Source organism: Anguilla anguilla, chromosome 2 (genome assembly GCF_013347855.1).
Source record: "Anguilla anguilla isolate fAngAng1 chromosome 2, fAngAng1.pri, whole genome shotgun sequence".
Lineage (NCBI taxonomy): Eukaryota > Metazoa > Chordata > Actinopteri > Anguilliformes > Anguillidae > Anguilla > Anguilla anguilla.
In genome coordinates, this window is record NC_049202.1 from 63,770,818 (window position 1) to 63,791,055 (window position 20,238).

Sequence of the window (20,238 nt, forward strand, 5' to 3'; positions counted from 1 at the left end):
CTGGAATTTAGGTCAGAAAAAGTGCTCATGGATGCAATTATTGTTTATTTAGTTATGATGTGAATATCTGTGCAATGCAATGCATTCTAGAAAATATTGCTAGAACACTTGAATTCTGACACTTGCATTATCCTGCTAACAAATTTAACTACAGGCAAAATTTAAATGACAGCATGCCTCCGCTTCCATGGAGAAAAAATCAGATGAGCTCAAAGCTAAATCAAATTTTTTTGAAAGTGAAGTCTGTTATATCCTTACAGGACACTTCGGAGTTTAAACAGTATGTATGTCTAAATATATAATGTGTAAAATTATACTCCATGTAATAGATTGGCAACCTGTCCGGGGTGTGTTCCTGCCTCTAGCAAAATGCATGCAGGGACAGGCTCCTGCACCCCCGTTGCCCTGACCAGGATAAGTGGGTATAGATAATGGATGGATGGATGAATGTACTCTAAATAGCAATTTTAGTAACTTAAATCTTTATTGTTGGGGGTGGGGTGGCGCTTAACAACTCAAAATACTTTTTGTTGCAGTTTTTTTGCAGTTGGAGTAAACTAATTGAAAATGCTAATGTGATATTCTAAGTGATGTGCTAATTTACATGAAGAGAAATACTACTGAATGGTACTCCGTACAAATCTGTAATCTTACTGTACTCTTTTGCCTCAACAACAATGTAATCGGTTCTGATGTTCCTCTCCATACAAAACGCACAGTCTGCAATTCTGAGACGCACACAAGCTTTATTGTGCACTTCATATACCAAACATATATTCTGATCAGCATCCCTGATTCTCACCTACACTTATGGGAATGGGCATCAGGGAATAGTTAATGACAGCAGTGAGTCGGGATGTCAATTTAAAATCCTATCTGAACAATTTCCAGGGAAGTACAGAGAAGCTCTTCATCTTCAGTGGAAGAATGTGAAAAGGGCGCTCAAAGTTCTGCTCAAAAATCAATCTGTATAGTGCAAGGCATGCTTCCAAAAAGAGTTGACAGTAAGAAAACATGTTTTTGGGTGGTGGAGGTCTTTAAGCTTTTGTTTCACCAAAATTTCATCGTTATCTGATCTATATGAAAAGCTAATGGGAACATGCTTATTTTCCTTCTGATATAGACATGTGTATCCAATAAACTACGGACACCAATATTATTTTTATATGTATTTTAATTTAAAAAATGTATTGTTATTTAATCTGGCCAGTTAATCCAGTTCTATATGGTTGCTCTGTGTGATAATGGGGAAGAGGTTTTTGTGCAGCTCTCCCCTCACTCTCTCTCACTGTGTGTCTCTGGCACAGTAATACACTGCAGTGTCTTCAGCTGTCAGCCTGTTCATCTGTAAATACAGCTGGTTCTTGCTGTTGTCTCTGGAGATGGTGAATCTTCCCTGAATAGACTGGGCGTAGTACACGCTAGAGCTGTCATACCGATATCCCAACCACTCCAGTCCCTTCCCAGGAGCCTGCCTGATCCAGGCCATCCAGTAGCTGCTGAATGTGAACCCAGAGGCTGTACAGGTCAGTGTGTGGGATTCTCCAGGCTTTTTAACTGCTGGTTCAGACTCAGTCAGTGTCTGACTTTCAACACCTGTGAAATTAAGAAAGACTTAGAACTCACAATCCACTACCGCACAAATCAACATTTTAGAAAGAACTAAAAGAATAAGAAATGTAAACATACTGGTAAAGATTACTGTAATCAGAAACAGGCTGGTTTTAATACTCATGGTGAAAGACTTCTACAGTTGTTATGATAGCCCTTCAGTCAGTCTTCAACAGCAGTCACTCCTCCCTCAGGGCAGAGAGGTAAATGTAGAAGGAAGAGCTCAGAGTTTGCATGAACTCCTCCTCACTGGGTGGGCAGATCACACACTGTTTAAATAGAGCAGTCAGAGCTGTAGACTGCAAATAAAATATGAAAACTACTAGATTCTAAGGTTGTAGTTTACATTTTCCGACATACCATACATTAGGGTCAAGAGGGAAATGGCATTATTTAAAGAGCCATGTTCCATGTTCAGTAGCCATGCTGCTCTGCTTCATTCCTGCTGCTCCAAAGCATCTTGTCTGTAGCAGTGTGATCTTTACTGTAATGCTGTTCAGAGGACACTTTAAACAAATGAATGTTGTCTCAGTGTGTAAGAGTGGCTCATATAAGATACTGATCGCCAGATATATACTGCCTTAATATATTAAGTATTCAGGCCCATAGAAACTATATTTTTTTAGATGAACAGAAGTATATTTATTGTCAACTCATATTCTCTAACAACAGATTTTCAGTCTAAAATGAGTTATTTGTCAACAAATACTTTGCAGGAAATGTAAAAACTGAAATATGCTGCTCGCTGAGAACCATTTAAACCAGAGGAAAGTAATCTGAGCGTGTAAGAGCAGCTCAAATAATATACTGATCACCAGGTATATTCTGATCAGCCTCCCTGCCCCCCCCCCCCCCCCCAACAACTCTTATGGTGATGGGTGTCATGGAATGTTTAATGACAACAGTGAATCAGGATGTCAATTAAAAATCCTGTCAGAACAGCTGAATCTCCTACAGTACAGTGTCCCCGTGACTATGCTCAGGTTTTGATTATTGTGATTGGTATAGAGAGAAGACCCGATAACCGCAATTCCAACTTATATGTCCCAGAACTAAGCACATCCAGTAGAAACAACTCCAAATGTATTTTAACATAAGAAACTGTTGCAATGTTAATCAATATGTAAACCATATTCAGCTACAAACAATAAGCCATGAATATGCATATAAATGCCTGCTCAAATGTGATTTTCACCAGGAATAATTTATTCTCCAGTTTTGAAATGTTTTCCCATGGTGTTTTACTTCTCCTTCTTCATGTTCAGTTTCTGACCACTTTTCAACTTATTCTATATTCAGATATTCTTTGTAAAAACATCATTGATATTTGTTGTGGAAAAAATATATTCAGTCCTCAGAAATATAAATTTGCTTATTTCACTTGTTGACTTCAGTTTAATACTTTTAACTACAGGGAATTTATATGTAAGAAATACTGTTTCTGTAGCTGACTATGTGACCTGAAGTGTGAAGCAGTTTTTGTATCACTCCCACATGACTTTCTCTCACTGTGACTGTCGGGCACAGTAATACACAGCAGTGTCTCCAGTCTGCAGGCTGCTCCCTTTCAAAGACACTGTGCTGCTGGAGGTGTCTCTGGACACAGTGAACGTGCTCTTTAGTGAATCTTTGTAATAGATGTTCCCACTGCCACAGATGCGTCCAACCCACTCCAGAGCTTTCCCTGCAGGCTGTCGGATCCAGTTAGTACAGTAGCTACTATCAGTCAGGGAATACCCAGAGACTTTACAGGAGATGGTCAGAGACTGCCCTGGTGTTAAAACCATAGATCCAGGCTGGGTGAGTTCAACACAGTGACCATCTGTATGAGAGATTAAAGAAAAGTTAATTATGCAAAGGTTCGTGCAGTTATCAAAGAAAATTGTTAATGCAAAGTCTACAGGTTAAATTTACTCTATGAAAAATAAAATCAGAGGAATTAAATGTAAATATTAAATAATATTGCTTCAAAAGATGATAAATTAATACAGTATTGGCACTCACAAAATAAAGTTCCCAGCAACACTGTGAATGTTATTATCGCTCCCATTGTGATATACAGATCTCCCTCTCTGTCTTACAGGCGATGCTCCTGTGTTGGGTGGAGAATTCTCAGTGGCTTTTATAGGAAATTGTGTGGGTGTAATTTGTTTAAATCTCAGGGGGTTTAAGAAAACCTGAAGACGAAGATCATCGAAGGTCAGAATACCCATTCTCAGGGCACTGCTGCCCCCTCCTGGAGGAGAATTTAAAGCAGCAGACTACCACCACCCGCATAAATAAAGCAAAGTTAAGATCAGCAACAATGTGAATGGAATGAGTTCACATTGAATGTTCACATAGTTATGATGTAAGTATTTGCAAAATGATATACATTCCATCTAGAGGGCTTTCTTGTCTTAATTTCTGTTCATTGTCCTGATTTTATTTTTAAATGTAACTGCTGAAAAAACAAATGTGAGTGTCTTCTGTGTACTGTTGTGCTTCTGAAAGATAAATATCCAGTGCTGTGTATAGATTTTCTGTAAATATACCAAGAACAGGAAGGTTTGTATCTGATCCTTCTAATTGAGTACAGTGATGAGCTGCTTATTTACATATAAATAAATTGTACAGAGGAGCAGATCTTGTTTACACCACTGGCAATAAGTAACTACAGTACATGCCTCTAAAATGTAGTCATAAAGCGTGTCAGAAATGAGTTGCACTCTATTTTATTAATAGAGGAATAAGGCTTTCATAATGAACTCACCTTTTGGATATTGATAATGCATTTGTTACCTGTTCATTTATGGTTTCATAATAGAAACAGTAAATGAGAATTTTATTTTTTACATAAAGTCAATTGATGCAGCTGGATTTTTTGTCAAACAATCTAGAAAAATCCTTTTCCAGGCTACAATGCATGCTCTCCAGCTCAAAATTCAATCTGCAACCTTTGAGTTACAAACACAGGACCTAAACTATTATGGGATTTGCATTTCATCAGCACACTGCAGCACAAATGGAGGAAGATATTTTAATTCATATTCTGAACACATAAGGTTCCAGCTTCACAGTGCTCTTAAATTGTTGTGTTCTGCCACTACACTCATCAGGGTGAGTTTTTGTACAGGTCTGCTGTGGCTTTACTGCACTGTGTGTATCTGGTACAGTAATACACAGCTGTGTCTCCAGTCTGTAGGCTGCTCCCCTGCAAAGTCACTGTGCTGCTGGAGGTGTCTCTGGTGATGGTGAACTTGTTCTTTAGTGAATCTTTAAAAGCAGTACCCCCGCTATAGCATATATATCCAACCCACTCCAGAGCTTTCCCTGCAGGCTGTCAGATCCAGTGTGTACCATAGCTGCTATCAGTCAGGGAATACCCTGAGACTTTACAGGAGATGGTCAGAGACTGTCCTGGTTTTACAACCATAGACCCTGACTGGGTGAGGTCAGCACAGTGACCGTCTGTGAAAGACAACAATATTGCAAATAAAAAATTCATGATGCAAACAGGAATAATTAATAACCTTTTTTGTGAAAGCCACTCAGAAGAACAACACAACTGCATTGGAAATGTTTGACTGCAATATCAGCATCTTTACTTACATAGTAAAGTTCCCAGCAACACTGCTAATGCTATAAGAGCTCCCATTGTCACACACATCTCCCTCTCTGTCTTACAGGTGATGCTGCTGTGTTGGGGGAGAAATCTCAGTGGCTTTTATAGGAAATACTGCGGACTGAATTTGTTTAAATCTCAGGGGGTTGGCAGAAGGGTAAAATCAAACAAAACTAGAAGAGTTCACTCAGTAGAGTGCAGATCTCCACCAGGAGTGTTAGGTTTGCTGATGCAACAATAGAGGCTACACAATCAATGCAACCAGACAAAGACAACATTACAAGTTTTTACCATGTACGACTGAAAATCCCGAAAACGCCGATTCAGTGAAGTAACGCTAAAGGTGGTGACATTTTAGCTAATTTCACTCCTTTCAGCCACGATGTGTTAGACAGAGCTAACGTTGACGTTATAGTCTGGCACTTTTGTTTCAAATGCGGACAGGAACAATCATTCTGGCCAGGAACAATTCCAAAAGACCAGTGATGTAAAATATCCATTTCAATGTGAAAAGGCCAACAAAATAATTGCCACAGATTCAAACATTAATATACCCCGTTAGTTGGCGGATTATTTTGTTGGCATTTTAATGTTGAAATTGCCATTTTACATCGCTTGTCTTTCATTTCAAACGGAAGCAGTTGATCACTTGCGGCCCCTACCGGCCGGTTAGGAGGAGTGAGGAGTTAGCACTCAATGTATTTAAATGGACAATTATGGAAATGAATTCAAATAAAATACTTGTCATTGACCGATCTGCAAAATATTCCAGAATTCAGGTCCTTGGCCTGCTGTTAGCATGCACAACAAGTATTAGGCTGATCGGCCCAGTAGTATGCGAGATCTGCGTACACACACACACACACACCCACACACACACACCCACCCCGCGCACCCCGCACGACCAAACACATAATCCCCTCCAGGCTCTCGCCTGGCAGAGGTAATAAATTCAGAGGGTCAAAATATTAATTAGGGGGAACTCTGCTGCCTCCTGGTGGAAAATTAAAAACAGCAGTCTGCTTCCACCAGCATGACTTGATCATTTAGATCTGTAACAGTAATTTTAGATGCATTATATTGTTTCAGAAATAAGGCTCATGAAGTTACCATACAGATTTATTCACATTGGAATATGTTCCATTTAGATCACAAGAAATAAATGGAAGTTAACAAAAGTACTTGCTTATTTGTCCTATTTGGGGTAAATTATCCTGGTTTAAAAAGTAAAGCCAAATGGAAATAAGAACACATTTATGTGTAGATTTGGATTTCCACAAAAAGAAAACAGGCAACCTCAGTAAATCTGTTTATATTTTAGTTTTCTCATTGAATGTATAGTGACATGATTTTGATTGGCAGGTCCTCTTTTCCTCCACTAGAGACTGCTCTTCTCCTAAAGGTACCCACACCAATAACACGTATGCATAAACCCATAACCAAATGGGTCACAATTATATTATGTATAAGCAATTCAGTTCTTTATGAATCATAAACAACACCACCGGGGTGGTCATCACTGCATGTTAATTAATGAAATCATAACTGAAACTGTTAATGAAAGAAAGTTTAAGCTTTTGTTTAACCAATATTGCATTACAATTTGTTCAGCACAAAAAGCTTATAGTTGCTGGTGTAGAAATGTATACAAAATAAACCAAAATTGATTAAAATTTATTTAAAGGTTTTTGGAAAAAAAAGTATTATTTAAATCAGCCAGTGAATCCAGTTCTATATGGTTGCTCTGTGTGATAAAGGGGAAGAGGTTTTTGTGCAGCTCTCCCCTCACTCTCTCTCACTGTGTATATCGGGCACAGTAATACACTGCAGTGTCTTCAGCTGTCAGGCTGTTCATCTGTAAATACAGCTGGTTCTTGCTGTTGTCCCTGGAGATGGTGAATCTTCCCTTAACAGACGTGGCATACCATGTGCTGCTGCCACCACCACTACTGATGGTGGTCACCCACTCCAGTCCCTTCCCAGGAGCCTGTCTGATCCAGGCCATGTAATAGTCACTGAATGTGAACCCAGAGGCTGTACAGGTCAGTTTGTGGGATTCTCCAGGCATTTTAACTGCTGGTTCAGACTCAGTCAGTGTCTGACTTTTAACACCTGTGAAATTAAGAAAGACTTAGAACTCACAATCCACTACCGCACAAATCAACATTTTAGAAAGAACTAAAAGAATAAGAAATTTAAACATACTGGTAAAGATTACTGTAATCAGAAACAGGCTGGTTATAATAGTCATGGTGAAAGACTTCTGCAGTTGATATGCTAGCCCTTCAGTCAGTCTCCAACAGCAGTCCCTCCTCCCTCAGTGCAGAGAGGTAAATGTAGAAGGAAGAGCTCAGAGTTTGCATGAACTCCTCCTCACTGGGTGGGCAGATCACACACTGTTTAAATAGAGCAGTCAGAGCTGTAGATGGGATGCAGATCATATAGCAGTTATAAGTATTATCCATCATTACAGCCGTGTGTCTCTCTTCCATGGCTGAATATTTCATTATTATTCATAGTGAATGCAGGGAGTTTCCTGGCAGGTGAGGGTGGGAGAGTGGAGTCAGGAGCTCCCCAGTACTCAGTACATCACCAGTCAGTCTAATGAGAGTGTCCAAGACACACAGCATATGAATACAGAGAGAATCCTGATATCCAGTGTTAAATCCTTGACCCTGTATTTTTAATACATGTCTTATGCCAATATTTTGATGTTATGATGCCCCACCTGGAGTTGAACTAGAAACAGCAGGCTGCTTCCACCACTATTACAGTTTAATTTTTTGTAGACAAAATGCAATGCTCATGGGTTGATTAAATTTCACTCTAATGAACGATCATGTTATTACTATTAAAATAATGGCAATAATGAAGTTCACCTACAACGGTTGAGTTGTCTACTGCAACAAGTGTTTAATGCTTATGTTCAGTAATGCACAGTCTTGGAGGAAGACAAAAACAACACAAATTCAGGGAGGCAAAGTCAAAGACTGCTGGATAACTACAGAAAGGAGCACTGCTGCCCCCTCCTGGAGGAGAATTAAAAACAGGAGACCGCTCTCACTGGAATTAGTCAGGAATTTAGACCAGTAAAAATGATGAGGGATTACATTCGGAATGAATGTTGACATAGATATGATCTGAATATCTGCAAGATGTCATACATTCCATCGAGAGGGCTGTCTTGTCTTATTTTCTATATATTACCCAGGTAAAAAAAAGTTAACTACTTGAAACACAAATAAGACAGCAGATTTTGTGCTTTGTTGTGCTTCTCTGGGGACTAATATGAAGTGATCTCAGTATATTGCTGTATACAGATAAACTGTAGATGTTCCAATAACGGGAAGGTTTGTTTCTGGTCCTTTTATTTGAGTACAGTGATGAGCTACTCATTTGCATGTACTGTACATAAATTGTACTGTGGAGCAGATCTCCTTTATGTAAGCGGCAATAACTAACTACAGTACATGCCTCTCAAATGTAGCGATAAAGTGTGTCAGAAATGGGTTTCATTCTATTTTATTTATAAAGGAATTAGGCTTTCATAAAGCACTCTCCTTTTGGGTGTTCATAATGCATTTATTACCTCTGCATTAATGGTTTCACAATAAAAGCAGCCAATGTGAATTATATTTTTTTAAATACAGTCCATTTATGCAGCTGGATCTTTAGACAAACAATCTAGAAAAAGAATATTCAAATCTACAATGCATACTCTCCAACTGGCAATTCAATTTACAAATTTTGAGGTACAAACACAGGTCATAAACCATTATGGGATTTACATTTCATCAGTGCAAACATAGCACAAACGATAGACAATACTTTAATTCATGTACCGACCACTTGGGACATGAACTTCATAGAGCTCTTAAACGTTTGTGCTTTGACACTACACTCATCAGGGTGGGTTTTTGTACAGGTCTGCTGTGGCTTTGCTGCACTGTGTGTATCGGGCACAGTAATACACAGCTGTGTCTCCAGTCTGCAGGCTGCTCCCTTGTAAAAACACTGTGTTGCTGGAGGTGTCTCTGGTGATGATGAATTTGCTCTTCAGAGAATCTTGGTATCCAGTGCTTCCACTAGAGCATATATATCCAACCCACTCCAGAGCTTTCCCTGCAGGCTGTCTGATCCAGTTTGTACAGTAGCTGCTATCAGTCAGGGAATACCCAGAGACTTTACAGGAGATGGTCAGAGACTCTCCTGGTTTTACAGCCATAGAGCCTGGCTGTGTGAGTTCAACACAGTGACCATCTGTGCAGACAGAAGTAAAAAAAACATTTGTGAATATTTCAGTATTCAATATGCTCATGGAAACAAAAAGAAACTCCTTATTTTAAAGTAAAACTTTGGAAAACATCACATCATTTTTACATTTAAAAATACAAAATATGTATAGAGCTTGCTCACTTACAAGATAAAGTTCCCAGCAACGCAGCTAATACTACAATAGCGCCCATTGTCACACACAGATCTACCTCCCTGTCTTACAGGTGATGCTACTGCGTTAGGAGGAGAATTCTCAGTGGCTTTTATAGGAAATACAGTGGACTGAATTTGTTTAAATCTCTAGGAGTTGGAGGAAGAAGAAAAACAAAATAAATTCAGAGGGTATGAATATCCATTATGAGGAGGACTGCTGCCCCCTCTTGGAATAGAATAAAAAAACAGAAGACTGCTTCCACCACCATTGCTCTGGACTTTTGATCTGTAACATTTCTTATGGGTTAATACCGAATGAATGTTCAGGATATTATGATTTGATTATCTGCGCAATGTACAACATGCCAACTAGATTGATGAAAACACAAAAGAGTGCTGCCCTTCTCATTTTCTTGGTAACTTCAGGGAAAACAAATGACAGCAGATATTTGTAAATGTTTGTGCTCACATGAAAAAGCAGGTGTATATCTCAATATATCTGTTTATATTGTGTTTTTATTAGTAAATAACAGATATGACTAAAACCGGTAGCATTGTATCAGGAACTAGTGTTGGCGTAAACTATTTGAAAATGCAAATGTGATGTACTAAGTGATGTGCTAATTTACATAAAGAGAAATACTACTGAATGGTACTCTGTACAAATCTGTAATCTTACTGTACACTTTTGCCTCAACAACAATGTGATTGGTTTTAATGTTCCTCTCCCTACAAACCACACAATCTGCAATTCTGAGATGCACACAGGCTTTATTGTGCGCCTCAAATATCAAACATATATTCTGATCAGCATCCCTGATTCTCACCTACACTTATGGCAATGGGCGTCAGGGAATATTTAATGACAGCAGTGAGTTGGGATGTCAGTTTTAAATCCTATCAGCACAATTTACAGGGAAGTAAGTAGATGCTCTTCGCCTTCCATGGAAGAACGTGAAACAGATGCTCTGGTGACAAGTTCTGCTCAAAAATCAATCTGCATAGTGAAAGGTATGCTTCCAAAAGGAGTTGACAGTAAGAAAACACGTTTTTGAGTGGAGGAGGTCTTTCAGCTTTTGTTGCACCAAAATTGCATCATTATCTGATCAATATGAAAAGCTTATGGGAACATGCTTCTTTTCCTTCTGATGTAGACATGTGTATCCAATAAATTATGGACACCAACATTATTTGATATTTATTTTTCATTTAAAAAATGTATTGTTTTTTAATTTGGCCAGTAAATCCAGTTATTTACATTAGCACTGTGTGATAAAGGGGAAGAGGTTTTTGTGTGGCTCTCCGCTCACTCTCTCTCACTGTGTGTCTCTGGCACAGTAATACAAAGCAGTGTCTTCAGCTGTCAGCCTGTTCATCTGTAAATACAGCTGGTTCTTGCTGTTGTCTCTGGAGATGGTGAATCTTCCCTGAATAGACTGGGCGTGGTGCACGTTAGAGCTGTCATACTGATATCCCAACCCAACCAGGTCAGTTTGTGGGATTCTCCAGGCTTTTTAACTGCTGGTTCAGACTCAGTCAGTGTCTGACTTTTAACACCTGTGAAATTAAGAGAGATTCAGAACTCACAATCCACAACCTCACAATATAATCTTTCAGTAAAAACTATGGGAATGAGATATTTAAATATACTTGTAAAGAATACTGAAATCAGGAGCAGGCTGGTTATGACAGTCATCGTGAAAGTCTTTGAATGCAGTCTGTGATTATAGTCCTACAGTCAGTCTCCTACCACAGTCCCTCCTCCCTCAGTGCAGAGAGGTAAATGTAGAAGGAAGAGCTCAGAGTTTGCATGAACTCCTCCTCACTGGGTGGGCAGATCACACACTGTTTAAATAGAGCAGTCAGAGCTGTAGACTGCAAATGCAATATAGCAACTGCTAGATTGTAAGGTTGTAGTTCATGTTTTCCCATATAATATGCATTACAGTCAAGAGGGAAATGGCATTATTTAAAGAGCCATGTTCCATGTTCAGTAGCCATGCAGCTCTGCTCCATTCCTGCTGCTCCAAAGCATCTTGTCTGCAGCAGTGTGATCTTTACTGTAGTGCTGTTCAGAGGACACCTTAAACAAATGAATGTTGTCTCAGTGTGTAAGAGTGGCTCATATAATATCCTGATATCCAGATATATACTGCCTAAAGAAGGTATTCAGTCCCATAGAAACTATATTTTTTTAGATGAACAGAAGAACTGATTTTCAGTCTAAAATGAGTTATTTGTCAGCAGATACTTTAAAGGAAATGTAAAAACTGAAATATGCTGCTCGCAGAGAACCATTTAAACCAGAGGAAAGTAATCTGAGCGTGTAAGAGCAGCTCAAATAATATACTGATCACCAGGTATATTCTGATCAGCCTCCCTGCCCCCCCCAACAACTCTTATGGTGATGGGTGTCATGGAATATTTAATGACAGCAGTGAGTCAGGATGTCAATTTAAAATCCTATCCGAACAGCTGAATCTTCTTCAGTACAGTGTCCCTGTGATTGTGCTCAGGTTTAGATTTTTGTGATTGGTGCAGAGAGAAGACCCAATAACAATAATTCCAATTTATATTTCCCAGAACTAAGCACATTCAACAGAATCATCTCCAAGTGTATTTTACCATAGGAAACTGTTGCAATGTTATTCGATATGTAAACCATATTCAGCTACAACCAATAACCCATGAATGTGCATCTAAATGCCTGCTCAAATGCGATTTTCACCTGGAGTAATTTATTCTCCAGTTTTGACCCTTTTGAAATGTTTTCCCATGGTGTTTTACTTCTCCTTCTTCATGTTCAGTTTCTGACATATTTTCAGCTTACTCTACATTCAGGTATTCTTTATAAAAACGTCATTGATATTTGTTGTGAAAAAAATATATTCTTAGGAATATAAATTTGCTTATTTCAATTGTTGATATTAGGTTAAAACTTCTGGATACAGGGAATTCATATATAAGAAATACTGTTTCTGTTGCTGACTGTGTGAATTGAAGTCTGAAGCAGTTTTTGTATCACTCCCACATGACTTTCTCTCACTGTGACTGTCGGGCACAGTAATACACAGCAGTGTCTCCAGTCTGCAGGCTGCTCCCCTGCAAAGTCACTGTGCTGCTGGAGGTGTCTCTGGTGATGGTGAACTTGTTCTTTAGTGAATCTTGTGCTTCAGTGCTTCCATCCGACCATATGCCTCCCACCCACTCCAGAGCTTTCCCTGCAGGCTGTCTGATCCAGTGTGTAGCATAGCTGCTATCAGTCAGGGAATACCCAGAGACTTTACAGGAGATAGATAAAGGCTGCCCTGGTTTTACAGCCATAGGGCCTGGCTGTGTGAGTTCAACACAGTGACCATCTGTGGAGACATAAATAGAAAAGGTATTGCTGCACACATCTAAAAGCAATAAAATTATGGAAACACACAAAAAAATGACCTTTTTTTACATTATTTAAAATTAAAACATTTTTAAAATGTTACATAATAATTTTTATTTAAATTAAAAATATGAATATGGCATGTTCACTTACAAGATAAAGACCCCAGCAACACTGCTAATGCTATAAAAGCTCCCATTGTCACACACAGATCTTCCTCTCTGTCTAACAGGTGATGCTCCTGTGTTGGGAGGAGAATTCTCAGTGGCTTTTATGGTAAACACTGTCAACTGAATTTGTTTAAATCTCTGGGGGTTGGAGGAAGGAGAAAAACAAAAGAAATTCAGAAAGTCAGAATGTCCATTATGAGGAGCACTGCTGCCCCCTCCTGGAGCTGAATGAAAAAAACTGCAGACCGCTTCCACCAGCATCACTCTGGAATTTAGATCAGAGAGAATTCAGCTCACAAGATGAGGAGACTGAGAGTTGAAGTACTGTTAGCTGTTAGTGGTTAGCACTGTTGCCTCACAAAAAGGAGGTTCGTCTCTGTGTGGAGTTTGCATGTTCTCCTCGTGTTCACGTGGGTTTACTCCAGGTACTCCGGTTTCCTCCCACACTCAAAGACATGCATGTTAGGTGCGCATTATTTTTGTGGACTCATTTTATTAATTTCTTGTTATAACAATACATATGCAACAACTCCCATACACCATTGCCTCTAAACAAAAAATATAAAGGAAATCATTCAGAGTGGGTCTATCCAGCCTTTTGGGATTTTATTATTTCAAAATTGATGTCAGCACAGTATTACTCAGGATTTCTTATGTTTGCTCTGCCAGAGTGACTGTTTGAACCAGGTATTAAAATGGCTGAACTGTGTAGAAGATGACTGGTGCAAATAGTATGTTGTTGCTATATGAACATGGTCACAGGAATTCCATCATTACTGTTTGAGTTTTTTATTATTATTATTATTCTTATTGTTGTTGTTGTTGTTGTTATTATTATTATCATTATTATTATTATTATTATTATTATTATTATTCTCATCAAGGAAGTTATATTGTATGATTGTAGCAATCAGTTCGGGTCCAGGAAAGTCCATAGCGATTATGCCAAGGCAGTTGTCTCTAAAATAATTCTTTAAATCCATCACTATCTCAGGGTTGATCTGCTTGGCCACATTTTTTGGAGTACGTTTATAGATTAGAGCAGGTATTGCAGTTAGAAAGCTTAGGCCTGTCCCGCTGGTGTACGTCAAAGTTACAGTCTCTTTGCATTTTTCAGTGGCAGTAGTCAAATGTTCAACTATTATTGCCAGCTTCTTATTAATATTTCTGACGACATGTTCATTTTTTTTATGTGTAGAAAAATAGGATATCCCAAAATTAAATTTACCTGGAAGCTTTAGCAAAACAATCTTTCCTCGGACAGTTTTAAGTTTTGGATTGTTGTCACTGCTTCCATCTAACATGTATACAAATGGCTTTATGCTGTTTTGATTTAATAATTCCATAGTCTTGTCAAATACAGTAACCTTTTTATTTTCTGGCTTCACTCTAAGTAAAACAGTTTCTTTATTGTGCTCCTTCAGAAATTTTACTATGGTGCCAAGCACCTCAGCCAACTTCATATTCATTTTTATAGGTCCATGAACCAGTTGCAGTGAGCCATCTACTCTGAGATCAAAGTATCTCAGCCCTGCTGAAAGCTGGTCTTCTAAACTCCACGCCTGACATTCTGCAAACCTTCCACCGCGTAAAGCTGTTGCATCATGGGCACCAGGGATAGTGACTTCCGAAAGCAGCAGGTCCTCATTAGCTTGCCTCATCCAATCAGGATTCTTCCATTCTGGATAAAGTTCTGCCAGCTCATTAAATGAAAGCTCATTCTGTGCATAGCATTGAAGTGTGAAGACTCTGAAAAGGAAAGCAAATATCACCCATTATTAATCAGAGAGTGAAACAAAGTGAGCTGCTGTACTGTATCCTGGGCAAGTGTTGTGGATGTGTAGTCCAACATATTGTGCATGCTTCAGTTCTACAGATCACTGTTGTTTTCTACTGTACTGTTTCATTTTCCTGGGAAACATTGCTTTATAGAGCATTATCGTTTGGCTTGATAATTAACAATGGGAGGCTATGTGTGAGGGCTATGTGTGAGGGCTATGTTCTCTTTTTGTTTTTGTTTTTTTGTTTGTTTTTTTACGATCAACATTCTTTATTAGAACACATATGCACACTCTAATTCTTTGGCGCAACACAATTAACACTGCTGTACAGGAAAAATTCTATAGGAAGATCATATAGAAGAGACGAGTAACAAAGAAAGAACACAGTTTTTAAGTCGGTCTAGGTATTTTACATGTATAAATGAGGGGGAGTAGGATAGGTGTATTTGATCCCATTAAGCAACAAAACTTTTTCTTAAGTAACAATGATTCCATGTACTAGTTCAGCCTAAATAATACCCAAGTTCCCCATAATACCAATTGAAATTACTTCTGTAAACACATAATTAAAAGTACTAAACACAATAACAGACTCTGAAACACTATCTTAACAAAAAAATTCCTTCCTTTCCCTCTTTTGAAATAAATAATGATCATGTATATATATGGATATATTGGAAGATCACTCTCGAACCAAAGCGCGAAGGCTTTTTTTTTTGCTGCTGTGAAACCAGTGAAGAGAACTCTACATTGGTTCAAAGTTAAGGACACGACTGAATCATCACTGAGCAGACAGCAGACAAAGGCAGGGACCTGGTATTACACAGGGATCTGGTACTATGCTGACTTCTATATGTATATATATATATATATATAATTTTTTTTTTTTTTAAGGCAATCGTTTGCATATAATGTTCTGGAGAGATTGGGCCACTTTCCTTAATGGCCGGTGCCAAGGGATCCAAGGACAGAGCAAAGAGGAGAGGCCAGACAACCCTGTCTAGTCCCCCTTAGTAACTGAAAAGACGGCCAGTTTCCAGAAAGACATGCAGCTGTGGGACAACCATAAAAGGCTTTTATCATTGAGATAAAGTTGGGCCCAAATCCAGTTCCATTCTAACCGCCTTCTCAGCATCGAGGGACAACACAGCGCAGTCATCAGGTAATGTGTCTGCCAAATTAACAATATGCACGAGTCTATGAATATTATCCAATGTCCCTCTCCCCTTCATAAAACTGGTATGATAAAAGTGTATAATCTTACCCACAACTGTGTGTTTGCATAAAACTTCACATCCCTGCAGATAAAAGACAATGGCCTGTAGCTCAAACATTTGAGCAGCTCGTTATCTTTTCTCTGTAAAACGGCAATAAGTACATTTCTTTGGTCTCTATGAAGTAATCAAATAAAAAAGAATGAATCTATGTCTCCAAAATTAAGTTCATATTCACAATTATTTGTTCTTCTAGAAGGAATGAACAATTTCAGTAACAAATAAATATAGAATTTTAATCATGCTAAAAATCTGACTGACAAAATAAGGGTACACAGCAATTTTGACCAATTGGAAGCCTAGGCTGGCCTAAACTCTGAAACTAAAGGTAAACTAAGATCAACCTTTATTGCCTGTTGAATCATCTGTCCATATTGTGGATACTTTTGCACTAAGCCTGTCTAATTTAAAAAAGATGAGAAACACCAGATTTGTGCAAAGTAGCCCTAGCATGTTCATTCAGCACTGTGGTGGGACTCAAGAAGACTGCAATCAGTTTTACCATTGGAATTTAGAGTTTGAACATCAAACAAACATCAAACATCAGCAAAAAGGGGCTCACCTATTGTAGCGGCCATATAAACTGTAAATTTGGAATGTTCATTAGGAGTGAATTCATGCAGAATGAGCTAATGTGCAGCTTTTAAACTTGGTCCTTTTTAAACCTTACAATGTGTATTATGATACCTACCTGATGAAGAGGAACAAAACAAGTCTTTTCTCCATGGTCTTCAAAGTCCTGAAATCACTGATGCAAGTCCGTGTAGAAAATTATTTGATTAAATTACGTATTGCATTTGTTCAGAATTTGTTGTACTGAACATAATTGGATTGCTTTCATCTTGTAAAAACAATTTGAATTTTTTTCAATTTAATTTCACAAAAAAAAATTTAACAGAAAGTGCACTGATTCGTGAGTGTCATAGTACCGTACTTGCAGGATTTCTGAGATATTCAATGTAAATTATAAAGACAGCAGGAGAAAATCTCACGATCCTCTGAATGATTCTTTTCCCTTAATTCTAACCAATGGATGGATGTACTGTAGCATTTTTGTCCATATTGTTAGTGCTATTTCCCCTCTATATCTGTGGCTTATAAACAAATTCCATTGTCCTAGTAGCAGCTATAAGTTAAAGAGTGCTTCAGACGATTGCTTTCTGGCTACTTAAGAGAAAAAAACATTACTACTTGGGGGTTGCACCAGCAGTCAGGAAACCAACACAGTAAGTACTATTCGTGTCATGTAGGTGATTTTATTTGACAATACAGATACAGGGTACAATTTTAAACCCTTAAGTATGCCCTTTCAGCCAATAAAAATGAAGAATTCAAATGGCAAACATTCAGCAGCACTTATTTTAGCACTTATTTATTTTAACACCTGAACACTTAAATTGTGAAAAAGTTTTACTCACCTGGTCTTCAGGTCCAGTGAAATATGGAGGAGGTAAATGATGGATGGATGATTGGTGTTCTCTTTCAGCACTCAGGGTACAGAATCGCAGGTGTAATTCTGTTATATACCTACTGTTTAAAGACAAATTACACCCCTGTCCATTTACAAATTGTAAAATTAGCTAATTTACATCCCAGTCCATACCATGCTCTCTCTGCCCCCCCCCCCCCCCCCCCTTTTGACAAAGGGTTGCCTGTTTGTCCATCACCTCCTGATCATTTTAACCGGTATACGATATATTAATAATTTAGGAAAATTACAGTATCTTTGCAGGACTTATGGGTTATCTCATTATTTCACATGAGTAAGGGTTATACACAGTGTGGCAGTTAACTCTTTTAGTTTTTATCTTCATACAAAGTGTACAAAGAGACTGGTCATTCTTCTATCCCATTCATGTCTTTGTGCCAAATTGCAATATGGCTGACCAACTGTCCACACAACCAGCTATGGGTAAGCAGTTCCTCAAGATGCTTCCAAATGTATTCTAATCTTACTCCAAAAACATTATGATTCTGGTATTTGTAAGGTTATCGGTGCCAGTTGGATGGTTTTTTATACTTTATACTAGGTTATGAGCTCCACAGTGAAAATGGGGACAATATAAATTTGATTTTATCAGTGGAGTTTTTAAAAACTGAAATAGGCAGATGATGATGTAGCTTTGCCATATTCTGATTGAATGCATACATGTAGGTATTGTATGAAGGAGTTACGCTTTGAATATCTGTGCAACGTAATACATTCCATCTAGTTTCCTTAAAATATACTCGAAAGCTGTCATCTAATTTTAAGTGACTCATTCTGTTAACAAACGTAAATGATAGCATATTTCTTGTGTGATTGTGATTCCTTTGGAGAAAGTATTAGGTGATCCCAGTATATTTGTCACATATAGATATCCTGTAGATATACCAAGAACAGCTGGGTTTGTATCTGGACCTTTTGTTAGTGTGCAGTGACAATGTGCTCAATTACACTGAGTGGTCCTCCATAACCTCAGTGACAATAAACAACTTTAATATCTCTAAAATGTTCCCATGAAATATAACAAAACATGGGTCACACTTCAAATTATGTTTATGTAGATAAATATATTTTAAAGCAAATACACTACCTTCAGGAGGCACATAATACATGTATTACCTGTCCATTGATAGTAGTATTAATGAAACAGTAAATGTAAAGTACATTTTTACTCATTCTGGAATATTGAAACAGTACTTACTTTGATCAATTTTTCATTGTGAAGTACTGTATATATCATTTTTATGAGCATTGCATGAGTCCTAACAGTGTGCCTGTGTTTTCCTTTTTTCACTGATAACACTGCATATATGTTGTGTTTCATTTAGGTGTTCACCACAGCATCACTTGGGCCCATAATGAGACAGAGGGGATGAAACCAAAAACTTCACCCTCAAAAACACTTACACTCCAGAAAGGATATGTTTATACTTGGTTATCAAGTTAATTTCTCAAAATGTACTGTTCTTGTTTATTTACAACTTTTAATAAACAATGAATGTATAAATTAAAGTAGCAACTGTACATACATACATACATACATGCATGCATATGCACACACATACATACATACATACATACATACATACATACAAACATTTAACATATATATCCCCATGGGCTCTGTGCTGTAGCTCTGTGTGGTAAAGGGAAAGAGGTTTTTGTGCGGCTCTCCCCTCACTCTCTCTCACTGTGGGTCTCTGGCACAGTAATACACAGCGGTGTCTTCAGCTGTCAGGCCGTTCATCTGTAAATACAGCTGGTTCTTGCTGTTGTCTCTGGAGATGGTGAATCTTCCTTTAACAGACGTGGCATAATATATGCTGTCACCACCATAATTGATGCTGGCCACCCACTCCAGTCCCTTCCCAGGAGCCTGTCTGATCCAGGCCATCCAGTAGCTGCTGAACCCAGAGGCTGTACAGGTCAGTTTGTGGGATTCTCCAGGCTTTTTAACTGCTGGTTCAGACTCAGTCAGTGTCTGACTTTTAACACCTGTGAAATTAAGAAAGACTTAGAACTCACTATTGACAACCTCACAAATCAACATTTAAGTAAGAACTAAAAGAATAAGAAATTTAAACCTACTGGTAAAGATTACTGTAATCAGAAACAGGCTGGTTATAATACTCATGGTGAAAGACTTCTACAGTTGATATGCTAGCCCTTCAGTCAGTCTCCAACAACAGTTCCTCCTCCCTCAGTGCAGAGAGGTAAATGTAGAAGAAAGAGCTCAGAGTTTGCATGAACTCCTCCTCACTGGGTGGGCAGATCACACTGTTTAAATAGAGCAGTCAGAGCTGTAGATGGGGTGCAGATCATATAGCAGTTATAAGTATTATTCATCATTACAGCCATGTGTCTCTCTTCCATGGCTGATTGTTGCATTATTATTCATAGTGAATGCAGGGAGTTTCCTGGCAGGTGAGGGCGGGAGAGTGGATTCAGGAGCTCCCCAGTACTCAGTTCATCACAAGTCAATCTAATGCGAGTGTCCAAGACAGA

General features: G+C 38.4%; 1 protein-coding gene, 1 long non-coding RNA gene and 3 gene segments (V, D, J or C); 1 reads left to right on the forward strand and 4 right to left on the reverse strand.

The window, feature by feature from the left end:
• LOC118220446 (titin-like) overlaps positions 1-20,238 on the forward strand; it is a 435,810-nt gene that overhangs the window by 318,815 nt on the left and 96,757 nt on the right. The gene's annotated exons all lie outside the window — the stretch shown is intronic.
• LOC118220480 lies at positions 7,005-7,581 on the reverse strand. The segment is given in 2 exon segments: positions 7,005-7,327; positions 7,421-7,581. Coding segments are annotated over 2 exon segments (363 nt in total).
• Positions 8,868-9,740, reverse strand: LOC118220465. The segment is given in 2 exon segments: positions 8,868-9,475; positions 9,636-9,740. Coding segments are annotated over 2 exon segments (402 nt in total).
• Positions 14,299-17,726, reverse strand: LOC118220527. Its single transcript, XR_004763967.1, has 3 exons — positions 17,666-17,726; positions 16,939-16,995; positions 14,299-14,941 (listed from the first exon to the last, which is right to left on the reverse strand). It is a non-coding gene; the product is annotated as an uncharacterized LOC118220527 (long non-coding RNA).
• Positions 19,406-19,936, reverse strand: LOC118220506. The segment is given in 2 exon segments: positions 19,406-19,728; positions 19,822-19,936. Coding segments are annotated over 2 exon segments (354 nt in total).